The following is a 23,436-nucleotide window of genomic DNA, read 5'->3' as shown; positions in this document are numbered from 1 at the left end:
CTCACTAAGCCCATCTTGCTTCTCGTTGATGGGCATGCAAGTCATACATCCCTTTTGGAAACCTCTACAATATGCCATGACAACAATATCATCTTGTACTGCCTTCTTCCTCATGCCAGCCATATCATTCAACCCCTTGATCAGGCATTTTTCAGCTCAGTAAAGTCAGCCTGGCAGAAAGCTGTCAGTAAACATATATCAGTTACTGGTGCAGGAGTTAATTTAGAATCTTTTTCTGGAGTTTTAAAGCCAGCTTGGTACAAAGCGGCCACACCAGAAATAGCCTCTAGCAGCTTCAGGGCTGCCGGTATTTTCCCTTTTAACCCAGACATGATTATAAGTTCCCAAAAAATGTGGCCTAGCAGATCTTTTTCATATGATGAAGCCATTGTGCCAGATGTCTCAGAAGCACCATCGCAATGTAGGCCTGAATCTACAGAACCTGAATATACGGAATTTGACATGAATGAATCTTCATTAAATATCTACTCCCTTGTGCCAAATGTATCGGAAACCCCATCGCAACAAAAATCAACAGAACCTGAATCTACGGAATTTGATATGAATGAATCTTCATTAAATATCTACTCTCTTGTACCAGTTGAATCGGAAATCCCATCGCAACAAAAAGCAGCAGAACCTGAATCTACGGAATTTGATATGAATGAATCTTCATTAAATATCTACTCTCTTGTACCAGTTGAATCGGAAACACTGTCGCAAAGAAAGTCAACAGAATATGAATCGCCATGTACACAATTTTATGAGAATGAAGCCGCTAATATTTCTGAAGTCCCTATCTCCAACCCTGTTAAGTTAAATGTTGGAAAAATAGCTTCACTTAAAGAATATGCATACTTTATTTTCAATGAAATGACAAAAACTGAATTGTCAATGTTTTTTTCAAGGATATCAAGCCCCCAAAAGGAGAAATTTAATGAATCAGTATATGAAAAAAAAATTAAGAAATTTGAAGCTTTAACTCTTAGTATAGATCGGGCATTTCAAGAACCAGAATCTGCACCACCTAAAGCCATTTTGACACATGATAATATATTCAAATTACCCAGTTTTAGTGGAAAGGGAAGAGGCAGACTTAGAAATAGAACAACCCCAACCTTACCCAATATAATCAGTGGAGAGGAATTCCGAGCTTCTCTCAAAAGGAAGATGATAGAAAAGGATGAAATAGAAAAGTCAAAAATTGACAGAAAACACAAGAGAGAAGAAAATAAGAGAATAAGAGAAGAACTTGATGAGAAAACAAGACTTTTTCAAGAACACAAAAAGATCGAAAAAGCGAAAAAAAAGGAAGAAGAAGCGAAAAAAAAGGAAGAAGAAGCAAAAAAAAGAGGAAAGAAAAAATCGGTCAACTTTACAAAAAAAAATAGTGATGTGGTTGAGAATCCAGATTCTAGAAAGTCAAAGGAGATGGAACTATCAAAGAGCATTGAGGTGGACAATGTTGAATTATTCACAAATGAAAAATGTTTGGGCTGTAATACAATGGACCAAGGGGACCTCTAGGTTCTCTGTGAGAGGTGTGACTCGTGGTGGCATACCATTTGCACACAAAATGCCAAAAATTTGACAAAAAAACAGTTGAAAAAATTTAAATTTGTGTGTAACTATTGTAGCCCCGATCATACCTATTTGCACTGAACTTAGAGGTTCCTTACACACTACTCGTTATCAGTCGTAAATATACATGATAATTTTATATCCATATTACTGTGTATGTTTAAAATAATCTACTAACTACACATCTTTTGTATGTTTTTATTCTCATCAATTGAAATAATGAAAATTACATAAACTCACACATAGATATATGACATATATATATATATACATGTACACATATATGTAAATACATATATATGCTGTGTATTTACTGATTGTGTAAATTATATTTTGAAAGTCATCACTGGTTCTTTTGTTGTAACTTTAAAAAATAAAGTAAATAAATATGTACATATATTTTAAAAAAGATTTCCTTTTTTTATTACACTATTGCATACGATAATTAAATTGACAATCTCTGTCTATAATTATGTCTATAATTTCAAATATTGTTCGGAAGGGGAAGGGGGGGGGGGGAAGGAGGGCTTGTGAAGTCATGTGACAAACAATTATGATCATCTAGATACACATCACTGAACATTTTAGACACTTGAGTACGGAAAAAAAAATGTCAACGACATGGATAAGACATAATTCTCCAATGTTTGAATGATTGCGCACATCAACACAGTACGAAAACATTGCTACTTAGTGAGAACATTATTGCGGGGAAAGTGGGAGGAGCCAATTATTAATTGACAGGTATCAACGATCAAGGCGCCAATTAGGTCACCAACATCAAGAGCATTTAATACGTAGTCATAGAGTCGTCGACGCAATTTTTTTTTTACACAACACACAACCAGATATATACAGTTGTGTTCTCCAGTGGCTTGGGCAACATTATATACAAGCTTATACAGCTCATAGCTTAGGCCACAAGAAATATATAGCACTGACAAATAATAATAAAGGGCCCCATATTTACCATATATCTACCATAGATTCTTAGCCTTAGGCAAAACTTAGGGACTTAGGCTAACTTGACTTATGACCTTTTCAAGTCTTAACAAAATACAGCACTGGTTGGAATTGAGTGTGACTCTGTGAGGTCATTTTTTAACTAGATGGGCGGTATTTAAAGTGTGAAAATGACTAAGACCTCTCTGTCTTGACATTGCGTCAAAAGAAAATGATATTAATAACCAAATTTTAAGGTTATAACACTTTTAAAACACCATTCTTCTCATGTGTTCGATAGTTTCTTAAGATGTTCGATAACGCTAGAAAAATGTTCGATAATTTAAGCTCTAGAAAATATCGACCTGACCCACTTTAACATCTAATATAATTTTAACTATGAGTAGTAATAGAATAAAACATATCTACATTATAAGAAAAATGGATGAGGAGTTCATAGATACAATCAGTTTTTTTCTAGGTCTAATTTTTACGGAGATACACAAATTCAAACATAAAAAATGTCGGCGACTGAGCTTAACTTGTTCGATAAACGTAAGTTACTGTAGTAGATCTAGACAATCTAGTAACGTTAATATTTTTAATTTTAGAAAAAAATCTTTTTTTAAGCGACTTTTACTTTAGATATCATATAAAATCTAGAATATAGATCTAGACATTATAAACTAGAATTGCCATTAGTCAATTTAGATTAATTTATTTAGATAATTAAAAGAAGATTGAAGATTACAAGTATGAAGTTGATTTAATCATGAAGTAACAACTTTAACAAGTCAAGTCAATCTAATCTAGATCTAGAATCTAGATCTCTAGAGTCTAGAGACACAAAATACTCTCAAACTGACTGAGTGGATCTCTAAAAATAAAAGATTAAAATCTAGGATTCAATATCTATCAAAATGACACACTTACAGTGAGTTACACTAGCGCTAGATCAAGTAGATCTAGATTATATGTCTAGATCTAGATCTAGAATCTAGATTGATAGACTCTACAGTCTACATACAGTAAATCTAAACTAAATTAAATTTTTGCTTTTGCATCGCAAATAAAACAACGTGGAATCCCTATATTTTACTACGGTTTTGATTGGCTAATTCAACAAAGGTCATATGTCAACATAAATAAGGTTCAAAAATCAGACAGCTATGTTTTATTTATCTATTTAACTTGACGAGGGTCTTCATCATATAGTCTACAATAAATTGAATAGAATCTAGACTAAATCTAGATCTATATAGAACAATGGCATCAACCGGTCTTTTGGTAGGTCGTTTAGCTTTAGTTACAGGTAAGAATAATATTTAGTTAATTTAGATCTATTTTTTCTATATTATTTTAGAAAAAAAAAAGAATATAAATAATATATTATATAAATAATATTATATTAGACTATATTATCTATTATTTTTAACCTTTGGACCGTATCATTATAAATCATATGAACTCAACTGTCTATGATTCTCATAATAGACATAAGATCTATATAGAACTAGGACATAGACATAGATCTATATATATAATATTTGTATAAGTATTAGTATAGGCATAGGCCTGGCCTAGCCAGCCTAACCTATATCCCTATAACTATAAATACTATAATGACAAAACACAAAAGTATAATATATACAATATAGTATAGATCTAGACTCTAGACTATTCTAGACTCTAGGACACTCTACTCTAGGTCTAGATTGCTTCTTCAATATTGCCAATTATATTGCTATTTTCAATTTTTGATAGATCTACCCTCTGTATGTTAATTGTTAGATCTAGATTCTATATGTTTCTCAAAACTGTCACTTAATAAACACTTAACTATCTCATTGACCGACACTTAGAGTCTTAAATTAATTAACACTTAAAGGGTAACTCCGATGGTTTTGACAATTTTTGATATAATATGTGTTTTGATTTATAGATAATGAATATATTATTCTTTTTTTTTTATTTGCAAGAATAACTTAGTAATTGATGTTTTTGTGACATAATTTTTCTGCGCATCCAAAACAGTCAGATTTTCACTGAATTTCTGTGTGACGTCACGACGGTGCACTCAAATCCTATTGATACTCATTGATAGGGAGGCGAAAAAGAAATTATCTTTGATAAAAAAAATTTTTCGTTATTACATCATTAAAATACTTTAAAAGAAATTTCTAATGGTGTATAAATTATGACTGTATGTTTGACCGTAAAAAAATTATGATTTTTGTGTGCTGTTTCGACCTAACATTGGTTGACATGGAAAAAGTGATGAGAGAGCTTGACGCTGGCTCAGCCGGCGAGACACACCCCCAAGGTCAAAAGTTAAAAAGTTGGAATTGAGTTTCGTAGACGATAGATCTACTTATTAAATAAGAAATTTAATAGTAGATCTAGTATTCGTAGTAAATTTCTAGCTCACAAATCTGATTTCATTTATATTTATGAACTTCAGTTGTTTAAAATGTCTCAGTAGTATCATTAATTGAATTCTTTGGCCTGGAAATCCAATGTATTGTTGGTACTGCACCTGGTATTAACTTCAATTTTTTTTTTAAATCCCATTTCCACAGCAATGAAGTTGCTGAAACAGCTTCTCTCAAAATGGTTTGAGCATAAACAGGAATTAGCTAATGCCTTTGTAAAATATTTGCTCTTCAGGCGAATAAATTTTCCCCATTTTCCCTTTAAAACTTCATCTCTTGGAAACAAATGAAAAGAGACACTAATTTCTGTATCAGCATACTTGCTGATTTTATCTTTGTGATTGGAACTACTGCAACAAGCTGAAGAACAATATTTAATTTTCTTCAAGTAGAAATAGAGGTTTATAAACAATGACCGATTATAAATCAACGTGGAGACTAGATCTAGCTGTGAAGCGTAACAATAAATGCGATCCGATAGGTCTAGATCTAGACTAGAGTCTAGAGAGTTTATCGGTTATATAGGTCTAGATCTATATTTAGCCAGCACCCTCGTGACGTCACGTTTTTAAAAACTAAAAACATCTCGCAGAACCCCGTTTTTTGGGGGGCGTGGAGAATTTTCTGTCTAATTTATTAAATATAAAATTTTCCGAGCATTTAAATAAAAAATGATATAATTTTTACTATTACAACTTTTTACGCAGAATTTAAATATGTCAATAACTAAAATTTGAAAAACTATCGGAGTTTCCCTTTAACAATCTCATTGACCAACACTTAATTAACACTTAAAAATCTGATTGACCTATTCTTTTCACTAATTAAAAATAAAGTGATTTCTAAATAAATTAATAATTTATCATTTAAAAAGTCAAAGTAATATTATATATTATAAATATAATTAATTTAATAGTGTCATAAATTAAACACCTTTATTTTGTATTAAATTATCTGCAATTAATTTTTCTAGTTTTTATCCATTTGGCCATTCAATGAATATTCTAGCTCCTCCATTTGTGATGGCTTTATGAGATGAACCATCCTTGTAAATTCTGATCCTGTTGATTAGTATTATATGAAGTATCAAAACAACAAATGTAGAAGTACATAGATAACAGAGCCACTGATTGTTAGGGTAATGAGTATGTAGAAATTAGTTCTAGTTCACTATTTTCTTAAGCTCTGTTGGAATGTAGTCAGATTTTTAGGGTTATATTTTCAATATGGTCTCTTATATTAGGAAGAGGGCTTTGGTTCCAAGGTGGAGATTCATTGTGTTTTGTGGATTCCAGATTTATTTTTTCAAGTTGTGTTCTTTTTAGGTTTAGAAATTCCTGTATTAAATTAGTCCTTTTTAGATGGTTTTTAGTGCCAGTTTTGTGGATTTTAGTTTTGAGTGGGTGTCTCTCCAAGGTTTCCATTTTAGTGAATTGGGAAAGTATTTTATTTCTCTTATTTTATCCAGAGAGACCAGAGCAGCTGTTTCCTCCATAGCTCTTTTATGCTATTGCTGAGCCCCACACTGTGGCACCATATTCTAGAACAGGTCTTGTGTAACTGGTATAGGTCTTTTTCAGATTGTTGTGATTCGCTCCCCAGTCTGTGCCGGCTAATTTTTTCATAAGGTTTAGTCTCTGGATTCCTTTACTCTGCATTTTTTCTTTTTGCTTTTTCCCAGTTAATATCAGGTCATAGAACTCCAAAATATGTAGGACTGTAATTTTTTTCTAAAGCTTCCTTATCTTATATATGTTAATTTTTTGTTGCTTTGTTGACAGCAAGAAGATGGTATATACCGGTATTGTCTTTTTTGTGTTGATGGACATAATGCAATTTTTGGACCATTTATTGAGTTAATCGAGAGCATCTTGTAATAAAAATTTTGATGTTCCTACATAATATTCTGTGCTAATTAAGGTGAGGTCATCTGCATACATTCTGCTTTTAATTTTTCTTGGTAGGTTTTGGTTAAGATCATTTATGAATATGAAGAAGAGTGTTGGGGACAAGACGCCTTATTGGGGGACACCATTTTGTTATACCCCCTGTGTGACTTCTTTGCCTTGGCATGCAAACTAAAGCTTTTTAATTGTTTAGATATTCCTTTATCCAGTTTTACATTCTGTGGGATATGTGGTGGTGGATTAGCTCGAGTAAGAGGTCTTGTTCCCAGACTTTGTCAAATGCTTTTTCCAAGTTAATCCACACAATCATTGTTAGATTCTTTTCTTGAAAGCTGTCTTATGTCTCTTTTGTGATGTAGGCTATTTGATCTTCCTTTTCTAAAGCCAGTCTGGGCTACAGTAAGTAGATTATTTGACTCAAGGATCCAAGTGAGCCTGTTATTCTTATCATAGGTTTGCATGTACTGTTACAGCTAGTGAGGCTGATAGGATTATTTCTGTGTTTGCCATGCTATAGTCTAGGGATCATGATGGCTTTTTTCCAGATGTTTGGGTTTTTTTTTTCTGATTTCCAGCTTTCATTAAAGATTTGTAGCAGTCCAAATATGAAGTGCGCTGGTTAAGCCAAATAAAGGTGCTAAAACGGCTTTTTGATTTTAGCCATGACCAGACCTGCCTACCAAAAAAAGTCCAAATGCGTAACACTTACGGTCAAAATGCGTATTTTGGCACCAGAATGCGTAACACTTACGCAATCCACTATTTTGTCATATATATATATATATATATATATATATATATATATATATATATATATATATATATATATATATATAATATTAGATGTCATGATTAGATCTACGATCTAAATCTAGATCATTAGAGATGATATCTAGACTAGATCTGGAACTATGTCTAAGACCTAAGACTTAATGTCTATAATATAATGAATATAATCTACTCTAGATCTAGGCTCAAGAGTATTACAGATGACGTGGATCCGCTACAAACGTAGACCGTAGGTCTATTCTATACTAAGACTCTAGCCTAGATCTAGACTATATGGTAGTTATCGATCTAGATCTAGTCAATCTAAATTTTAAATCATACTAAAACTAATTTCTACTAATGAACTTACACAAAAAAAAAAGTCACGTTGGTGTTTCAGCTAACTGACGGTACCAACCTGGTACCAACCCGCCACTCCCTCACTCTCGCGTTCTTCATTTCTAGACATCTAATTGCTATTTAGAACCAATCAACGTATAGATCTGGACACATTGTGTTCACCCCACCTTTTCTGTTTCCCCTCTCTCCCCACAGGCGGGCTTAGCGTGACCTCCTTGACCGCTTGTAAGCTAGTCTAGAGAGGAGAAAAAAAAAAGGATACGAAATGCGTAACGCGACGGGTTAAAAGCGTATTTGCGTACTGGCGGTCATTTTTGGGAGATTTTGCGTAACGAATACGCATTTTGCGTAACGGTAGGCAGGTCTGCATGACATTTAAAAAATCAAAGCAGATTCCTCAACTTAATCACCCTTCATGGTTGTAGATTTTGTCGATTTTATGTGACATCATGTTATATCTCAATTAACTCAACACCAAACAAGAGAAAGAGAAGTTGATTTTGCATGTGTATTCTCACAAACAATATTTCAGTGAAAGATTTGTGGTATTTCGTGATTTGATGAATGAAATACATCTTTTCGAAAATCCATTTAAGCCTGATGTGTCCTGACAAAACTGCTACTGGAACTGATTGACTTACAAAGCCAGACATCCCTGCTTGACAATTTTCAAGTGATTCAGACATTTGATTTCTATGCTGTGTTGCAGAAACTTTTTCAAATCTCAAAAAACCAGCTTAAGGGAAATAAACAATTTTTAATAGCACTTATTTGTTTGAACAAACTTTCCCAGTGATAAAACCTAATCACCTAACATGCAAACATCTAGATTCAATGCTCCGACTTGGTTTCATCTATGCAGCTTCATATTCAGAAGGTGGTTTGGGATAAACTCCAATTTCACATTATTTATTGTAAGTAGGCCTATGCGTTTGTAATAATGGTTTATTGTCTTATTTCATTTTTTGTGATGTGACCTGCGACACGATTTCAGAAATTAAAATGGCCTGTAGGCCGAATAAAATTTGGGCAGTAGTGTTCTGGCAGAAAGTGGACTTAATTTAAAAATATGAAATAAGTGGAGAGGATGTCTTTTATTTGTATGCCATTAGAAAATAGTTTAAGTGCCTACTGTTGATGTGTAGAAGACTTCCTACTATTGATGGGCTGGAGACTGCTTACTGATCTGCCTATAAAAGTGTTAAGTCTTCCTTGTTCAACATTTGTATCTGAACAGACACTTGTAAAACAGACAAATTAGTGCTATATTACAATAGAGGAACAAAAGTAAAAAATGAACTAAAAAGTAGGTGATACTGTGAGAATTAGAAGTCATGCTAGTTAGCAGTTGTCTTGCAGTGCTATCATTTATTATGCACTTAAATTAGGAAGTTATAACTGTTTTGTTTTGATATATAGAAGTTAATTTTTCTCTTTTTGGACATTTAGTTTTTAAAAGAAAAAAAGGAAGATGTGCTGATATGTAAATCATGTATGGTATTCATGGTGTAGAACTGAAGGTCAGTCGAGATCAAGATGAAATTGAAGATCATTGTCTCAATGTTATCTTTGTGATTATTTATTGTTGTTGGAATCTTTACAATACTGTTTTAGTTTACCTTTTTTTTTTTAACAGTAGTCAGCAGGTTACCATGGGGCCTCATTGCCATTGTTATCCTGTTTCGGATTTCATCATTTGTGGTGCAGTCTTTGTAGGTGCTACTTAGGATACTTCCATAGCATCTTCAATCCAAGGCTAGGATCCTCCTTGACAGGATTAACTCACAGGCATTCTAAAATTCAGATCAAAAGCCTCTTTTTTTGCAGTCACCAAAATATAAAGCAGTCTTATTATATTGCCAGGTGGTGGTAGTGGCATTGGAAAAGCTGTTTGCTCTGTTCTTGCTAGAGAAGGGGCCAGAGTGGCTGTAACAGACATAAACAAGTCAAGTGCTCAAGAAACAGTTCTATCTTTACCAAATTGTAAGCAGTCAAAATCATGTACTTTGCAAATGATACATTTGTTTCATTAATTTGATTTTAAAAAATCATTTACTTTTTTAAAAATATCCATTCATTGATGAAAAAAAAAATGTTATTATTATGCCAGCCAGCATTTTTTTGTTTTGATGAATTTTGTTTATTTGACTTATGAATATGTTTTACTTGTTTGTAACAGCTTCTCTGCATGAAGCCTTTGAAATAAATGTATCATCATCTACAGAAGTAACAAATCTGCTAGAGAATATAGAAAAGAGATTTAAATCTGTCCCCTGTATTGCTGTACATGCTGCTGGTATTACCAGAGACAACTTTCTACTTAAATTAGATGAACAAAGTTTTGATGAAGTTATCAATGTTAATTTAAAAGTGAGCATAAGTTTTCTCTTAAATTAAATTTATGCATTTTTATAAAGTTATTTTTTTTTTAATTCTAATTTTTTCAATTGTGGAGTTGTGGTTCTCCCATTGAGTGCCTTCCTGGTGGAGGATAGGGGAATGCCCTCTCAGATATGGTAGGTACCAGAGAAATCAAATACAAAACATTAAAATAAAAAAAGCTGTTCAAGTGGCAAGGACCAGTTACTGTCATTAGAAACATTACTGATGTTGATTATGAAATTGAAATTAACAACAAGAAAAAAGTATTTCACATTAACATGTTACAGAAATACAATGATGACACCGACACCACTGCAAGTCTAAAAAACACTGAACAAGTCCTAGCAGTTATAACAGAAAAAGATAAAATTGACATGTCAGATATGAGTGACCTTGTCTTACCATAAAGCTAACTGAAACTGTGAGAGACATCACAATGGATAATGCAACACAAAGAAAGATAGACATATCACAGATACATAACTAATATGTTAAGATGTTTAATGATGTACTTGGCATTTCAACAGTTACAAACATTGCAATCAACTTAAGAAGTGACATGCTTGCCAAACCACATTCATATCCTCTACCTTTGCACAAAATAGATTTGCTTCAGAAAGACATAAATGATTGCATCATTGAAGATTCTAAATTTGTGTTGTCTGCTCCAATCATTTCCCAATGTCAACAGTAGTCCAAGAAAAGTTTGAGTGTCGGTTTTGGACAGTTCTTGTTTGGGCAAAGCGAAAGTATGTTTTATGAAGACAGTAATTGTGTGTTGCATTAAACATGGGTAAAACATATTCCTGAGCTGAGAGATGTTCACTAAGTTGAAAGTACGTTGAAAACCCAGAAGTGACATTTTTAAAATACAGAGTTGGACGAAACTCCCTGAAACCAAAGATCAATAATATTTAACATATTTTGAACTATCAAATACCCAAGAAAAAGTCAGAAATATACTAGGACTGTTTCAAATACCTAGGAAGAAGAAAGTTGCTAATTTACTAGGACTGTATACCTGTTTCAAGATTTACTTAAATTATTATGTAGTACAATTATTTATTATTTGGTAAAAAGACCTTTGCTTCAAAAATGAGTAATACTGCATTTTAAATTTTTTATATAACAAATGTGGGAAAATAAGTTAATATTTAGATATTCTGTTTTCACATGTAATGTGTTTAGATGACATGTATTTTTCAGTACCATTAAGTTTTGTCATATTGGATGTGTAAAATATTTAGAATTATGAATTATGAAAGTGTAAGGAAACATTTTTTTTATATTTTGAGTTTTGTAAATTTAACGAAACAATTTTATTAGTTTTGCATATAGCATAATATATGACAGTAATTTAATATTTTTGTGCGCATTTTTTATTACATTCAAAATGCAAAAGAGTTCAGGGGATGGAAGCCTGAAAAAGCCATTTTGAATAACAAAGTATTATTTCTTTCATTGGTTGAATATTTGCATCACAAGGTCATGGCAGCATGTTCATGACTGAAAAGGAGTGGTTGAGAAATTCCATGTGTGCGAAGGGAGATTGGTTGATTCCAAAAGACAAGAGGATGGAGATGGTAAAAAGTATTTAAAGAGATGCATTGGTAGTTTGGGGGACCTGAAAATGGCGGCAGTAAAAGTGATTAATTCAACTGCATTGTACATTTATAAAGTGTGTATATTATTAAAGTGATTCCTTGTTCCAGAATAAAAGCTTTGTAGTTATATTAAAAGAATCTCAGTTTTTAATAAATAGTTTACATTTGTATCTCTGGCATAACAATATTGTTTGAGTGTTAAGTAAAAGTTTAAAAGGAAAAAACTATATGAAATTAAACATTAGAAACGGATTGTCTGATTAACAGCAAAATACTAGTTTATGGTTGAGATAGTACGAAATATTGCATACATTTGAATAGTATGACATACATTTGAATGGCCAAACATTAGAAATTGACTCATTTAGGGTCAATAAAAGATTTTTTAAAAAGCTTGCGTAACCTTAAAAAAAAAAATTTGCCATGAGCAAACTGTGGAAAATCTGGAAGAGAAACATCAGCTTCCTGGTAAAATTAAAATTGTATTCTTCACTAGTGGTCTCTCTACTTTTATATGGTTGTGAAAGTTGGACAATGAATGCTGAGGCTGGCTGAAAGATGAATTCAAGCCTCTGAAAGTAAATGCTACAGAAAAATGTAGGGTATCAGGTACCAAGAAAATAAAATAAATGAGTTTGTACTGTTACAAGTCAACACTCTGGCTGGCAAAAAGGAGGAACTCCTCAATACTGTGAAGAGCTGAAAGTTCAGATGGCATGATCACAGTGTGAGACATAACTCAATGTCTAAAGTCTACCTTCAAGATGCAGTGGAAGGAGCATGACAAGAGGGTTGTCTTAAGAAAAAGTGGCTAGACAATGTAAAAGTGGCTAGACAATGTAAAAGTGGCTGGACAATGTCAAAGTGGCTAGACAATGTAAAAGTGGCTGGACAATGTAAAAGAATGAACCAGCCTCACTTTTGATATCATGCTAAGAACAGCTGCTGACAGAAAAAAGGAGGGATTTGGTTACGCCAACTGTCACAGCACCTCAATAATAAAAGTCAAGGGACAAATGAGAGAAATTAATAATCATGCAGAAGTATTTTATGTCATGTTTTAAGTACCCTACTGTACGGTAATGAGACATGAACTAAACATGCAAATCAAAGTATAAAATTAAACTTATTCTATTTTCCATTTCTGCTATCTCCACCATATTTTGAAAGTTACCTATTTCAAAACAGAATAAGCAACAGAGATATGTAGAGATATGAACATATATTTTGTGTGCTATTGTACACATTGTTTGCTTTAATAATGTATTTTTATATATTTAATACACAATTGTAAAACAAATTTCCTCACAGATAATAAAGATGATGATTATTATTATTATAAATACTTTTATTGATCTTTGCTTTAGAGGTTTGCATCAGTGCTTAATTAAATTTTTTTTTTACTTTTAAGGGAACATTTCTAATAAATCAAGCAGTTGGACGAGCTATGCAAAAAGCCAGAATAGAAAATGGATCTATTGTGAATATATCAAGTATTGTTGGAAAGGTGAATCTTTCTGTGGTCAATGGGATAGGAATATGTTGAAAAAATTATATGCCTTTTTTTTAACAAATATCAGCCGCCATATCACTCACTGACAACTTGCTCACTACAAAATGTTTTAATGTATACAGATTAAACAATATGTTACTATCCAGTTAACGATTTGTCGATGAACAAATTGTCTCTGAACAAGTTGTCGGTTAGCGATATGTCAAGTGATTGAATAGTCGTGTGAATAAATTGTTGGTGAACAAATTATCATGGAACCGAAGCTATCCTTTTGCTACTCTTGTTTTACTGTTGTTCGTGCCTTCTTCTTTCATTCTCTTCTGAAGAGTTTCTGTTTAAATCCACTCCTTCTGGGTGTATGTCTTGGGACCCAGTACTTCTTGGCGTGACTGTTTCTTTCACTTTCTTCCACGTCTGTTATGCTGTCTCCTCTTCTAGGAGATGGAACTTGTTAGATAGGGTGACTTTGATCTCTTCCTGTTTTGTGCAGTCTTTCAGCGCAATAGTATTGTAGTGTTGGTGTTGGCTGGGCCCACTTGTCCAAGTCTTCTTCAGCTTCAGTTTCACTCGAGTGCACAGAAGATGATGATCTGAAGCAACATCTGCTCCTCATCTGACATGTTTATCCTGAAGAGATCTTCACAATACAGACGTGTTTTTTTTGTTTCTGTTGATAAATCTGGTGATATCTACATTGCCTTGTGTATTTGATTGTACTGTTTCACCTCAGCTGCCACTTGGGCTGTCTTCCCAGTCTCATACATTGTCCGGACATTCCATGTATCGATGGTTGTAGTGGTTGTCCTGGTATGGTCTCCAGGTTACTCCGGCTTTCACTGACATGCACCATAAACCTTCCAGCTGGAGGTCCATCTTCTCCCAGGGTCATGACTTCTGTTGATTGGCTGTTTAGTGTTTCTGTAGCTAGTGGCTTTTCTACAGGGCTTGGCACTGTCCTATGGTGGAGTTGCAAATATCTCAAGCTTTCTTTTGTATTTAATTTTTAGTATTTCCCCAAAATAGCTACATAATCTATTATATAAAGCAGATTGTTTGACGTATGTATGTATGTACCCGTATAGAAATAAAAACCGCTTGACCAATCTTGATAAAACTTGGCAGAAATGTTCCTTGGGTACCAACTTAGACCATAGTCTATGTATTGTGGCCCTAAAACAAACTTAAGATCCTCAAAGAAAAAAAAAAAAAAAGACCAACTCTATTACAGCTATAGTATTTTATGGATCTAGGCCATGTTTACAATGTTGACATGAGAAAAGATCGAAAGGATTTAGATCTATATATAATTTTAAGAACTAAACTTTGCACTTATAGTTGTTTTTTTTTGACACATGAAAATACAAAATATACTATTATAGTTTATTGATTTCATTATTTAATAAAATTAACCTTCAAATTTGTGTTTCAAAAGCATTTTTACATTAATTTGTTATTTATATCTGCGAATTTGGATATCCTGATGCACATTCTTTCATTAGATGCCCAACCTAATTCGACCAGTGGGCCGTTTTAATTTCCGACACTCGTCTAGCGAGCCACATGGCCAAAAAGTTACAAAAACGAAATGAAATTGTTCTGAAACTATTTTGGTAGAAACTTGTGGATTTAATACTTAATTAATAAGTTATTTGACAATTATCTCTTTGTTACGTGTCAGAAAATAGCTTTATTTCTCTGATTAAAATGTGAGTACCATTGTAGGTAGCTTAACCACCGACTCATTTTATGGTCTCTTTTTCCCATGGATCCTCCAACCTCTAGGCGTAGTTTAACACTTTTTTATTTGCGACTCAAACCAAGAATGCCGCCAGATTTATTTAATAATGCCGTTTTTATGTTGTTGTTTTATTAAACAACCACATTTTCTTTATACAATATACAATAAATATGTTTGCTTATTATCATGTTCAACAAAAAAAAGTACAGACACGTTCACTTTTCCTGGTAGATTCTACATTCAGAGTTCCAATTCATAAACACACACATGTTAAAGATCATAATACCAATCCAATGGAGAAAAAATGAGGGCCCAAACGTAAATAAAGATACATTTTTTCAACCTTTTTTTTTGTGCCGACGATTCGGTGGGCCGGATGTGGCCCGCGGGCCGTATTTTGGGCATCACTGCTTTAACACATGAACATACTATAATCATAGTCCATTCATTTCATATTTTAATCAAATTAACATTCAAATTTGTTTTTCTAAAGCATATATATTTTTAATACATTCGTTCGCTGTTCGCTAAAGCTGCGTAGCCATGTTGAGATAGGCCTATATTCATTCTTGAAAAGAGTTCACTCATGCGCAGAGCAAAGCCTTCACGCAGCACAGAATGAACTCTATAAAAGCCAATTTTTAACTTTAGATTAGTCTAGATCTAGATCTATGTCTACCTCAAGGTCTACTTTTTACTTTAACACATGAACATACAAAATTAAGTCTATATTCATTTCAAATTTTAATCAAATATATGTGGGCCTACAAGCAAATGTTTTAATTTGAAAAAATGGATTTAAGTAGATTAGCTATTTTGATTTGATGACTTCATTCATACTATTTTTACAGTTCCACGACAATTCGTTCACTGACATTTCGTTCACCGACAAATCGTTCACGACTTTTCGTTCACGCGACTATTCGTTCACCAGACATTTCGTTCACCCGACAATTCGTTCACGCGACTATTCGCTCACGGACTATTCGCTCACAGACAACTTGTTCACCGACAGTTGGTTCATGACAAATCGTTCACGCGACTATTCGTTCACGGCACGGACAAATTGTTCACAGACAAATCGTTCACTGTATAGTAACATATTGTTAATATTATATATTCTCGTCGCGTGTTTAATTTATTTACATTAAAACTTTTATAGCTATTATTTCCAAATGCAAAAAAATTTCTAGAGATCAGGTCAAATCCGAGTTTATTTAATTTCGTTGTTGTTGTTGTTAATATTTTGTTAATGAGGACAGTATGTGATAAAAATTATACTTAAAATAAAAAAAAATAAAAAAAGAGATCTTACAAGCTAGCTGAAAAATTTAAACGGGCCCTCACTTTACTATAGGTAACATTTTTACTTTCACCTTTAATATACCTTTACACCCCCCTCTTTTTTTCATCTACCGGGAATCTACCCATTCATCTAGATACTCTAGTTAACACCTAGTGGAGTGCTAGACAGACTGGCTCCTCTGGAAGTCATACAACTTTATTGGACATTGCCTATACCAGACCTGCCTACCAAAAAAAGTCCAAATGCGTAACACTTACGGTCAAAATGCGTATTTTGGCACCAGAATGCGTAACACTTACGTGATCCTCTATTTTGTCATATATATCTATATATATACGGTATATATATATATATATATATATATATATATATATATATATATATATATATATATATATATATATAATATTAGATGTCATGATTAGATCTACAATCTAAATCTAGATCAATAGAGTTGATTTCTAGACTAGATCTGGATCTATGTCTATATAATGAATATAATCTACTCTAGATCTGGGCTCAAAAGTGTTACCGATGCCGTGGCGTGGATCCGCTAGATCCAAACTTTCGTAGGCCTACCTTCATACTTGACCTATTCTATACTAAGACTAAGAATCTAGTCTAGATCTAGACTAGATGGTAGTAAATGTTATCGATCTAGATCTAGTCAATCTAAATCATACTAGATCTAGATCTATAACTAGTTTGTAGGGTAATGTAGAGAATCATAACGTAATGACTAGCTAGACTCGAGCTAGATCTATCCCTGTATAACAAGTTATCTAGATTCTAGATCTAGAATCCAGATCTAGATCTAGACTAGATATCTACAATGTCACTCAATGTGTTTTGAATCGATAGCTCTTCGATTTTTTTTCTATACAAATGAATACGAGAATCTGGAATGCACCAACATAATTAATTTCTACTCATGAACTTACAAAAAAAAAAGTCACGTTGGTGTATCAGCTAACTGACGGTACCAACCTGGTACCGGCCCGCCACTCCCTCACTCACGCGTTCTTCATTTCTATAGACATCTAATTGCTATTAAGTACCAATCAACGTATAGATCTGGGCACATTGTGTTCACCCCACCTTTTCTGTTTCGCCCCTCTCCCCACAGGTGGGCTTAGCGTGACCTCCGTGACCGCTTGTAAGCTAGTCTAGAGAGGAGAAAAAAAAAAGCATACGAAATGCGTAACGCGACGGGTGAAATGCGTATTTGCGTACTGGCGGTCATTTTTGGGAGATTTTGCGTAACGAATACGCATTTTGCGTAACGGTAGGCAGGTCTGCTATACACATGTTCAATCTGTTAACATTGAAAATATCTACTAGACACTAGTATAGTACTTTCCATCAAGTTTAAAAGTTCTATTTTATTTTTATTTTAGTTAACTTGTTTCTATATGTGACCACCCATTGGTAGACTAATTTGATTGCTTGGACTTCAATGACAAATTTATTGAAACAATTTTATTTTGTTGTATTGCGATAAATTATAATTTTTTGATAGGGAAACAAAATATTTCCTAGTGTTGTATTTGTAATTAGTTGTTTTTTTCTTAGATGTCTTAATTGATAAGTATTAACCTTAGATCTGTATCTAGTATGTGACGTTCAGAGTTGAACAGTGAAACCATATATATTGTACCAAATCTAGTACCATTGTTAAAAAGCTAAATTATCTCTCGTAAAAACACTGAAAGGATTGTGGATAAAATACTAGTATGTCTGAGCTAGCCAGGAAAACCAGTGACTTGGCAGAATGCATGACGCGTAGGACGTAATCATCTTCTTTTTTGAAGAAACGTCTGTATTATATAAGATAAAATTTGTTTTTGTTAAAATGATATCAATAAAAATGGGTATGTTAATTAAACATCTGGACCGCTATTAAGAAGATAAGCAAATATGGGTAGGTCGAACAAGACTACATGATGGACATGAGTGTAAAAGAAGGCCTACATGTTGAAAGTAAAAATGTTACCTATAGTAAAGTGAGGTCCCATTTAAATGTTTCAGCTTGCTTGTAAGATCTCTTTTTTTTTTAAGTATAATTTTGTATCACATACTGTCCTCGTTAACAAAATATTAACAACAAACAAACAAAAATTTACAAAGAATTTCGGATCAGGCCCGATCTCTAGCAATTTTTTGTTTTTGGAAATATCCAGTGAACGATTTGTCTGTGAACGAATTGTTAGTGAACGATTTGTCGCGTGAACGATTTGTCGTGAACCAACTGTTGGTGAACAAGTTGTCGGTGAACAAGTTGTCTGTGAGCGAATAGTCGCGTGAACGAATTGTCGGGTGAACGAAATGTCTGGTGAACGAATAGTCGCGTGAACGAAAAGTCGTGAACGATTTGTCGGTGAACGAAATGTCAGTGAACGAATTGTCGTGTCCCCGGGCCTACAAGCAAATGTTTTAATTTGAAAAAATGGATTTAAGTAGATTAGCTATTTTGATTTGATGACTTCATTCATACTATTTTTACATTTACACATTCGCTTTATTTATTACATTATTATTTCGTTTAAATGTTTTAAAAACACTCTCAGTGACTATATCGACAGTAATACGCAAATAAAGACCCGCGAGTCGCGGGTAAAATATGTCTACTATTAATTAAAATAAATATAGCTTATATGGTATAATTACGAATGTTTAATAGCATAAAAAAAAAATAGACTTCTGCCTTTTAATAGCATATTTTCTTTTTTTTTTTTCCTAAACAGTCAATAGCTGCCTGAATGCATGTGTTTGTGTGTACAAATATATAAAACCAAAATGACCATTTTGCGTGTGTACTTCGGAAGGAAGAAAAAGATAATGGAATTCTCTGGAACAGATTTAAAATTGCATGGAATAGTCTATGTTAGAAAGCATTATTCTATCAAGGGTGCAAAAAAAAAAGGTTCCAGACAAAAAATTACATAGAACCTATCACCTATCAAATATTTTACTATTTCCCGTTTATTTTTAAAAGAAGGGGGAGGGGTTGGCCAAAATATTGTGTGAGTGTTCAATGGGAAAATGTAAAAAAGAAAAAAAATGGCTCCGGCCAAAAAGCCTCTTAGAGCGTATCAAATATTTAAATAAAGAATTGAAAAGCCAAAGAAAAGTCAGTAATTGATTTTTTTTTTCAAGTAGAGATTGGGGGGAGGGCCTACATGTTGGGGGGGGGGGGGGTATTATTGAACAGCCTATACCAATTCAGTGTAAGATAGTAGAATTCATGGGTCAGAGGTAAGTATTGTGGGCCTTTCAAGAGAAAAAATGGAGAGACAAAATAAATGATACATATAAGCTAGGAACAAATCAACAGGCGTAGCTGGAGGGTTTAAAGCTAGTATTGTACGAAAGTTTTAATTCTCTATGAAAAAATGGTAATATTGTAATACATTTTGAATTCACTATTAAAGAACAGCAATAGTGTACTATATTTTAATTCATTGTTGTTATTGTTTATGAATTATTAAAGAATGGAAATGTTGCTCAGACGAACTATGCTGCCTCTAAAGCAGGTGTCATTGGGTTTACAAAATCAGCTGCCAAAGAATTAGCCAGGTGAGTTTGTTTATCAACATGAAATCAATTGAAATTCATCATAACATTACCAGTATTTGGGTGCACATTCATGCTAATTGTAAAAATATTTTTACTTTATGTTTATTAAAGATTTGAATATTATCTTGTAATGTTAATTTGTTTTTTTTTTGTTGTTGTTTTTTTTTTGGGTAGTTTATGCAAATTATTTCATATTTAATAGGATCCATTGTGTTCTTACAAATGTTTGTCATTTTATATGGAATGTGCTTTCATTAAATTGTGTTTCTGATCATTTAACGCTTAGTTGAAGGATTCCAGACAGAATAAAATAATTTGTAGCTTATCTAATGAAGTAACTTTATAATGTTGTGTTGCCCCCTCTTTCTAAAATTCATGAGTCTAAAAATCCTTAGTAAATATCAAATAGCAAACAAAAAGAAAGTGGGAGGGAGGTCACGGAACAGAAGTGTGCAAGGCCATTTTGAAGGACAAATTAGTTTTATTTCATTGGTTGAATGTTTGCATCACAAGGTCATGGCAGCATGTTGATGACTGAAATTCTTTACCAAAAAAGGAGTGGTTGAGAAATTCCACCCACGGGAAAGGAGATTGGTTGATTCCAAAACAATCAAAGGCAGCTAGGAGGTGGTAAAAGTATTGAAAGGGCTGCATGGTTAGTTTGAGAGCTTGAAGGACATTAGTAAAAGTGTTTCATTTCATTGTAGTGTACATTTATAAAGTGTGTATATTATTACAGTGATTCCTAGTTCCAGCATCATAATATTATTTGAGTATTCAGTAATTGTTTCAAAGGCACTCTAAATATATTATCACATTATGTTTCGGTGTTCAAACAACTACCCCCCCCCCCCCTTCTATTGTCAATTAAAAGTATGTTGATAATAATAATAATCTTTATTATCCATGAGGAAATTTGTTTGACATTTGTGCATTACAAAAAACACCAGATAATTAGGAAAAACATTTGTATAATAGCACACAAGATATACAGATATACGTTCATACCCCAGTTTCTCTTTAACATAACACGCGAAATTTACAAGTAATTTACATATTGTTCAACAAATTAATTTCCAAAGGAACAAAAGAGTTTTTGTGTCTATTTTTGTGGTTGGTGTCTTATAATAACACTGATGGATCCAGCAGGGGGTGGTAAATGCAATTGCCCCCCCCCCCCCCCTCCACCCCAAATTACTTACTATCTCTAACCCTTAATTATACTTTTGGTAATATAATCAGCTGAAAATGTTTTGTTTTCTTTATTTGTTAGATATAACATTCGTGTCAATGCCATTCTACCTGGATTTATTGAAACACCTATGACAGAGAAAGTACCAGAAAATATAATGCAGATGATAACAGCTTTGATTCCATTAAAAAGAACTGGACAACCTCAAGGTCAAGATTTTAGTTTGTAACTGAATACAAAAACTTAATCAATACACCTAAATAACTTAAATCTATAAAAATGTTTTTCTATTTTTTTTTTATAGAAATAGCTGAAGTCTGTGCTTTCTTGGTATCACCAAAAAGTAGTTATATCACTGGCGAAGCAATTGAAGTCACTGGTTAGTATATCATGAAGTCTATATTTGTGATTATGATTATTTGGCACATCGGCTCACTGTAGGCCTTGACATGCCCTTAAATCCATCAAGGATTCAACTCCTCTACTCACTAAATACAAACAGGACAATAAACCTGTACAAGTTACAAAATAACTATTAAAACCAGACTATTTATAATTTTAATATTAAAAATTCTAAATTATTTTTTTTCATTCCAAAATTTTAAAAGCATTAAAAAAAAATAAAATTAAAAAACCTCAAGATTATTTCATGTTTATATAATCTTTATATAAGATAATATAAAAATATAATAGTTATCATCCAGTTGGAATTCATAAATAGACAACAATAAAGTGGCATAGGTTGTACCAATTTTTTAATATATTTTTGTTTGTTTCAGGAGGATTAAACTTTTAAATCTTGATGACAATATCAGGGCATACTAAACAGTTTAGTCAAAAGTATGCTGTGTCTGTGTTTTGGATGTAAAAAGACTATCTACATATGTTTTGCTAAGGTTTTAATGTATTTAAAAAATTAAATTATATTTTTTTTTCTACTTACGATAAGAATTGCCTTTATTTTAAGAAAATGCTATTAGTCCTATCTTAGTTTTTATTGAAAATAACATACTGGTATGTGATATATTTTAATATAATGCAAGTTATGTGTATTGTAAGTGTTTTAGAAAAATAAAAAAAAGTATGTTCTAAATTTCCAACTTCAAAGAAAATACTTCAACTATTACTTGACATTCTTGTAATACATTAAACTGTGATCTGAAGTACTCTTCTCACTACTATCTGTTATACAGGTTTAGGTCTAGTTAATGCTACACACCAAGCTCTGTTATACAGGTTTATGTCTAGTTAATGCTACACACCAAGCTCTGTTATACAGGTTTAGGTCTAGTTAATGCTACACACCAAGCTCTGTTATACAGGTTTAGGTCTAGTTAATACTACACACCAAGCTCTGTTATACAGGTTTAGGTCTAGTTAATGCTACACACCAAGCTCTGTTATACAGGTTTAGGTCTAGTTAATACTACACACCAAGCTCTGTTATACAGGTTTAGGTCTAGTTAATGCTACACACCAAGCTCTGTTATTCAGGCTTAGGTCTAGTTAATGCTACACACCAAGCTCTGTTATACAGATTTAGGTCTAGTTATTACTACACACCTAGCTCGTCAGAATAAGCTGTACTTTTTTTGCTTGGTTTTACATGAAGGTATTTGTTACTTGAAATTAAAATCATTAAAATCTAAAGGATGTTTGAAAAGCTTTTAAAATGTACATAAATAAGGTTACAAACAGTTTGTGTTGAAACACAAACTGAAAATCAGCCCCCGAAGTGGTCCACCCAGGCAGGTAAAAAGGCAGAATGAAATTCTATCTAAGATAATTGACAGAAAATAATGGAGAAAAAAAGGTTCACAGATCTTGTGTGGTGCCCCAGCGGTCCAGCAGACCAAAGGATAGATGAAAGTGAATGTGAATTTAGATGTGAACCTGGCCTAACTGATGTCTTATAATGTATATCTAATTGATCTAATTGTTTTGTTAAGGGCCAATCTTATTTTTCCTCAAGAATAAAACATTTCCGTTGAAAAAAAAATTTTTTTGTTTTTCTTTGGTTATGTGTTCTATAGTTCCGTTGCAGTACTGCAGTTCTCGTGATAATATGAAAAACTACTTATTAATTGTTGTTTTAAATTATGTCTGACTTATATGCATACTGAATAGATTTTTTC

General features: G+C 32.8%; 2 protein-coding genes across 4 annotated transcripts in view; one reads left to right on the top strand and one right to left on the bottom strand.

Moving 5' to 3' along the window:
• Positions 1-3,292, bottom strand: part of LOC106059171 (uncharacterized) — a 40,400-nt gene extending 37,108 nt beyond the window's left edge. Inside the window, exon 1 of the mRNA XM_013216730.2 lies at positions 3,275-3,292. The gene's annotated coding sequence lies outside the window, so the exon portion shown is untranslated. The remainder of the gene's footprint in view (positions 1-3,274) is intronic.
• Positions 3,293-3,434: 142 nt separating this feature from the next.
• LOC106059170 (estradiol 17-beta-dehydrogenase 8-like) lies at positions 3,435-23,300 on the top strand. 3 transcript variants are annotated; one of them, XM_013216729.2, is made up of 8 exons: positions 3,435-3,835; positions 9,854-9,973; positions 10,170-10,360; positions 13,388-13,483; positions 20,024-20,109; positions 21,383-21,510; positions 21,606-21,680; positions 22,081-23,300. In XM_013216729.2, exons 1-8 carry the CDS (start codon positions 3,790-3,792, stop codon positions 22,095-22,097), a joined length of 759 nt encoding a protein of 252 aa, XP_013072183.1. In that variant the 5' UTR covers positions 3,435-3,789; the 3' UTR covers positions 22,098-23,300. The 3 variants fall into 3 exon arrangements, with proteins under 3 accessions (XP_013072183.1, XP_055895888.1, XP_013072181.2); XM_013216727.2 differs by lacking the exon at positions 3,435-3,835 and adding an exon at positions 8,405-8,904; XM_056039913.1 differs by lacking the exons at positions 3,435-3,835; positions 22,081-23,300 and adding an exon at positions 8,401-8,904 and having other exon boundaries at positions 21,606-21,685.
• Positions 23,301-23,436: the final 136 nt, after the last annotated feature.

This window comes from Biomphalaria glabrata, chromosome 9 (assembly GCF_947242115.1).
Source record: "Biomphalaria glabrata chromosome 9, xgBioGlab47.1, whole genome shotgun sequence".
Lineage (NCBI taxonomy): Eukaryota > Metazoa > Mollusca > Gastropoda > Planorbidae > Biomphalaria > Biomphalaria glabrata.
This window is presented reverse-complemented; position numbering and strand designations above follow the sequence as displayed.

Coding starts and splice junctions, on each gene's coding strand:
- LOC106059170 (XM_013216727.2), top strand. CDS start 8,847: ATGCAGCTTCATATTCAGAAGGTGGTTTGGGATAAACTCCAATTTCAC. Junction 9,974..10,169: donor AGTTCTATCTTTACCAAATT/GTAAGCAGTCAA, acceptor TGTTTGTAACAG/CTTCTCTGCATGAAGCCTTT. Junction 21,511..21,605: donor AAGAACTGGACAACCTCAAG/GTCAAGATTTTA, acceptor TTTTTTTTATAG/AAATAGCTGAAGTCTGTGCT.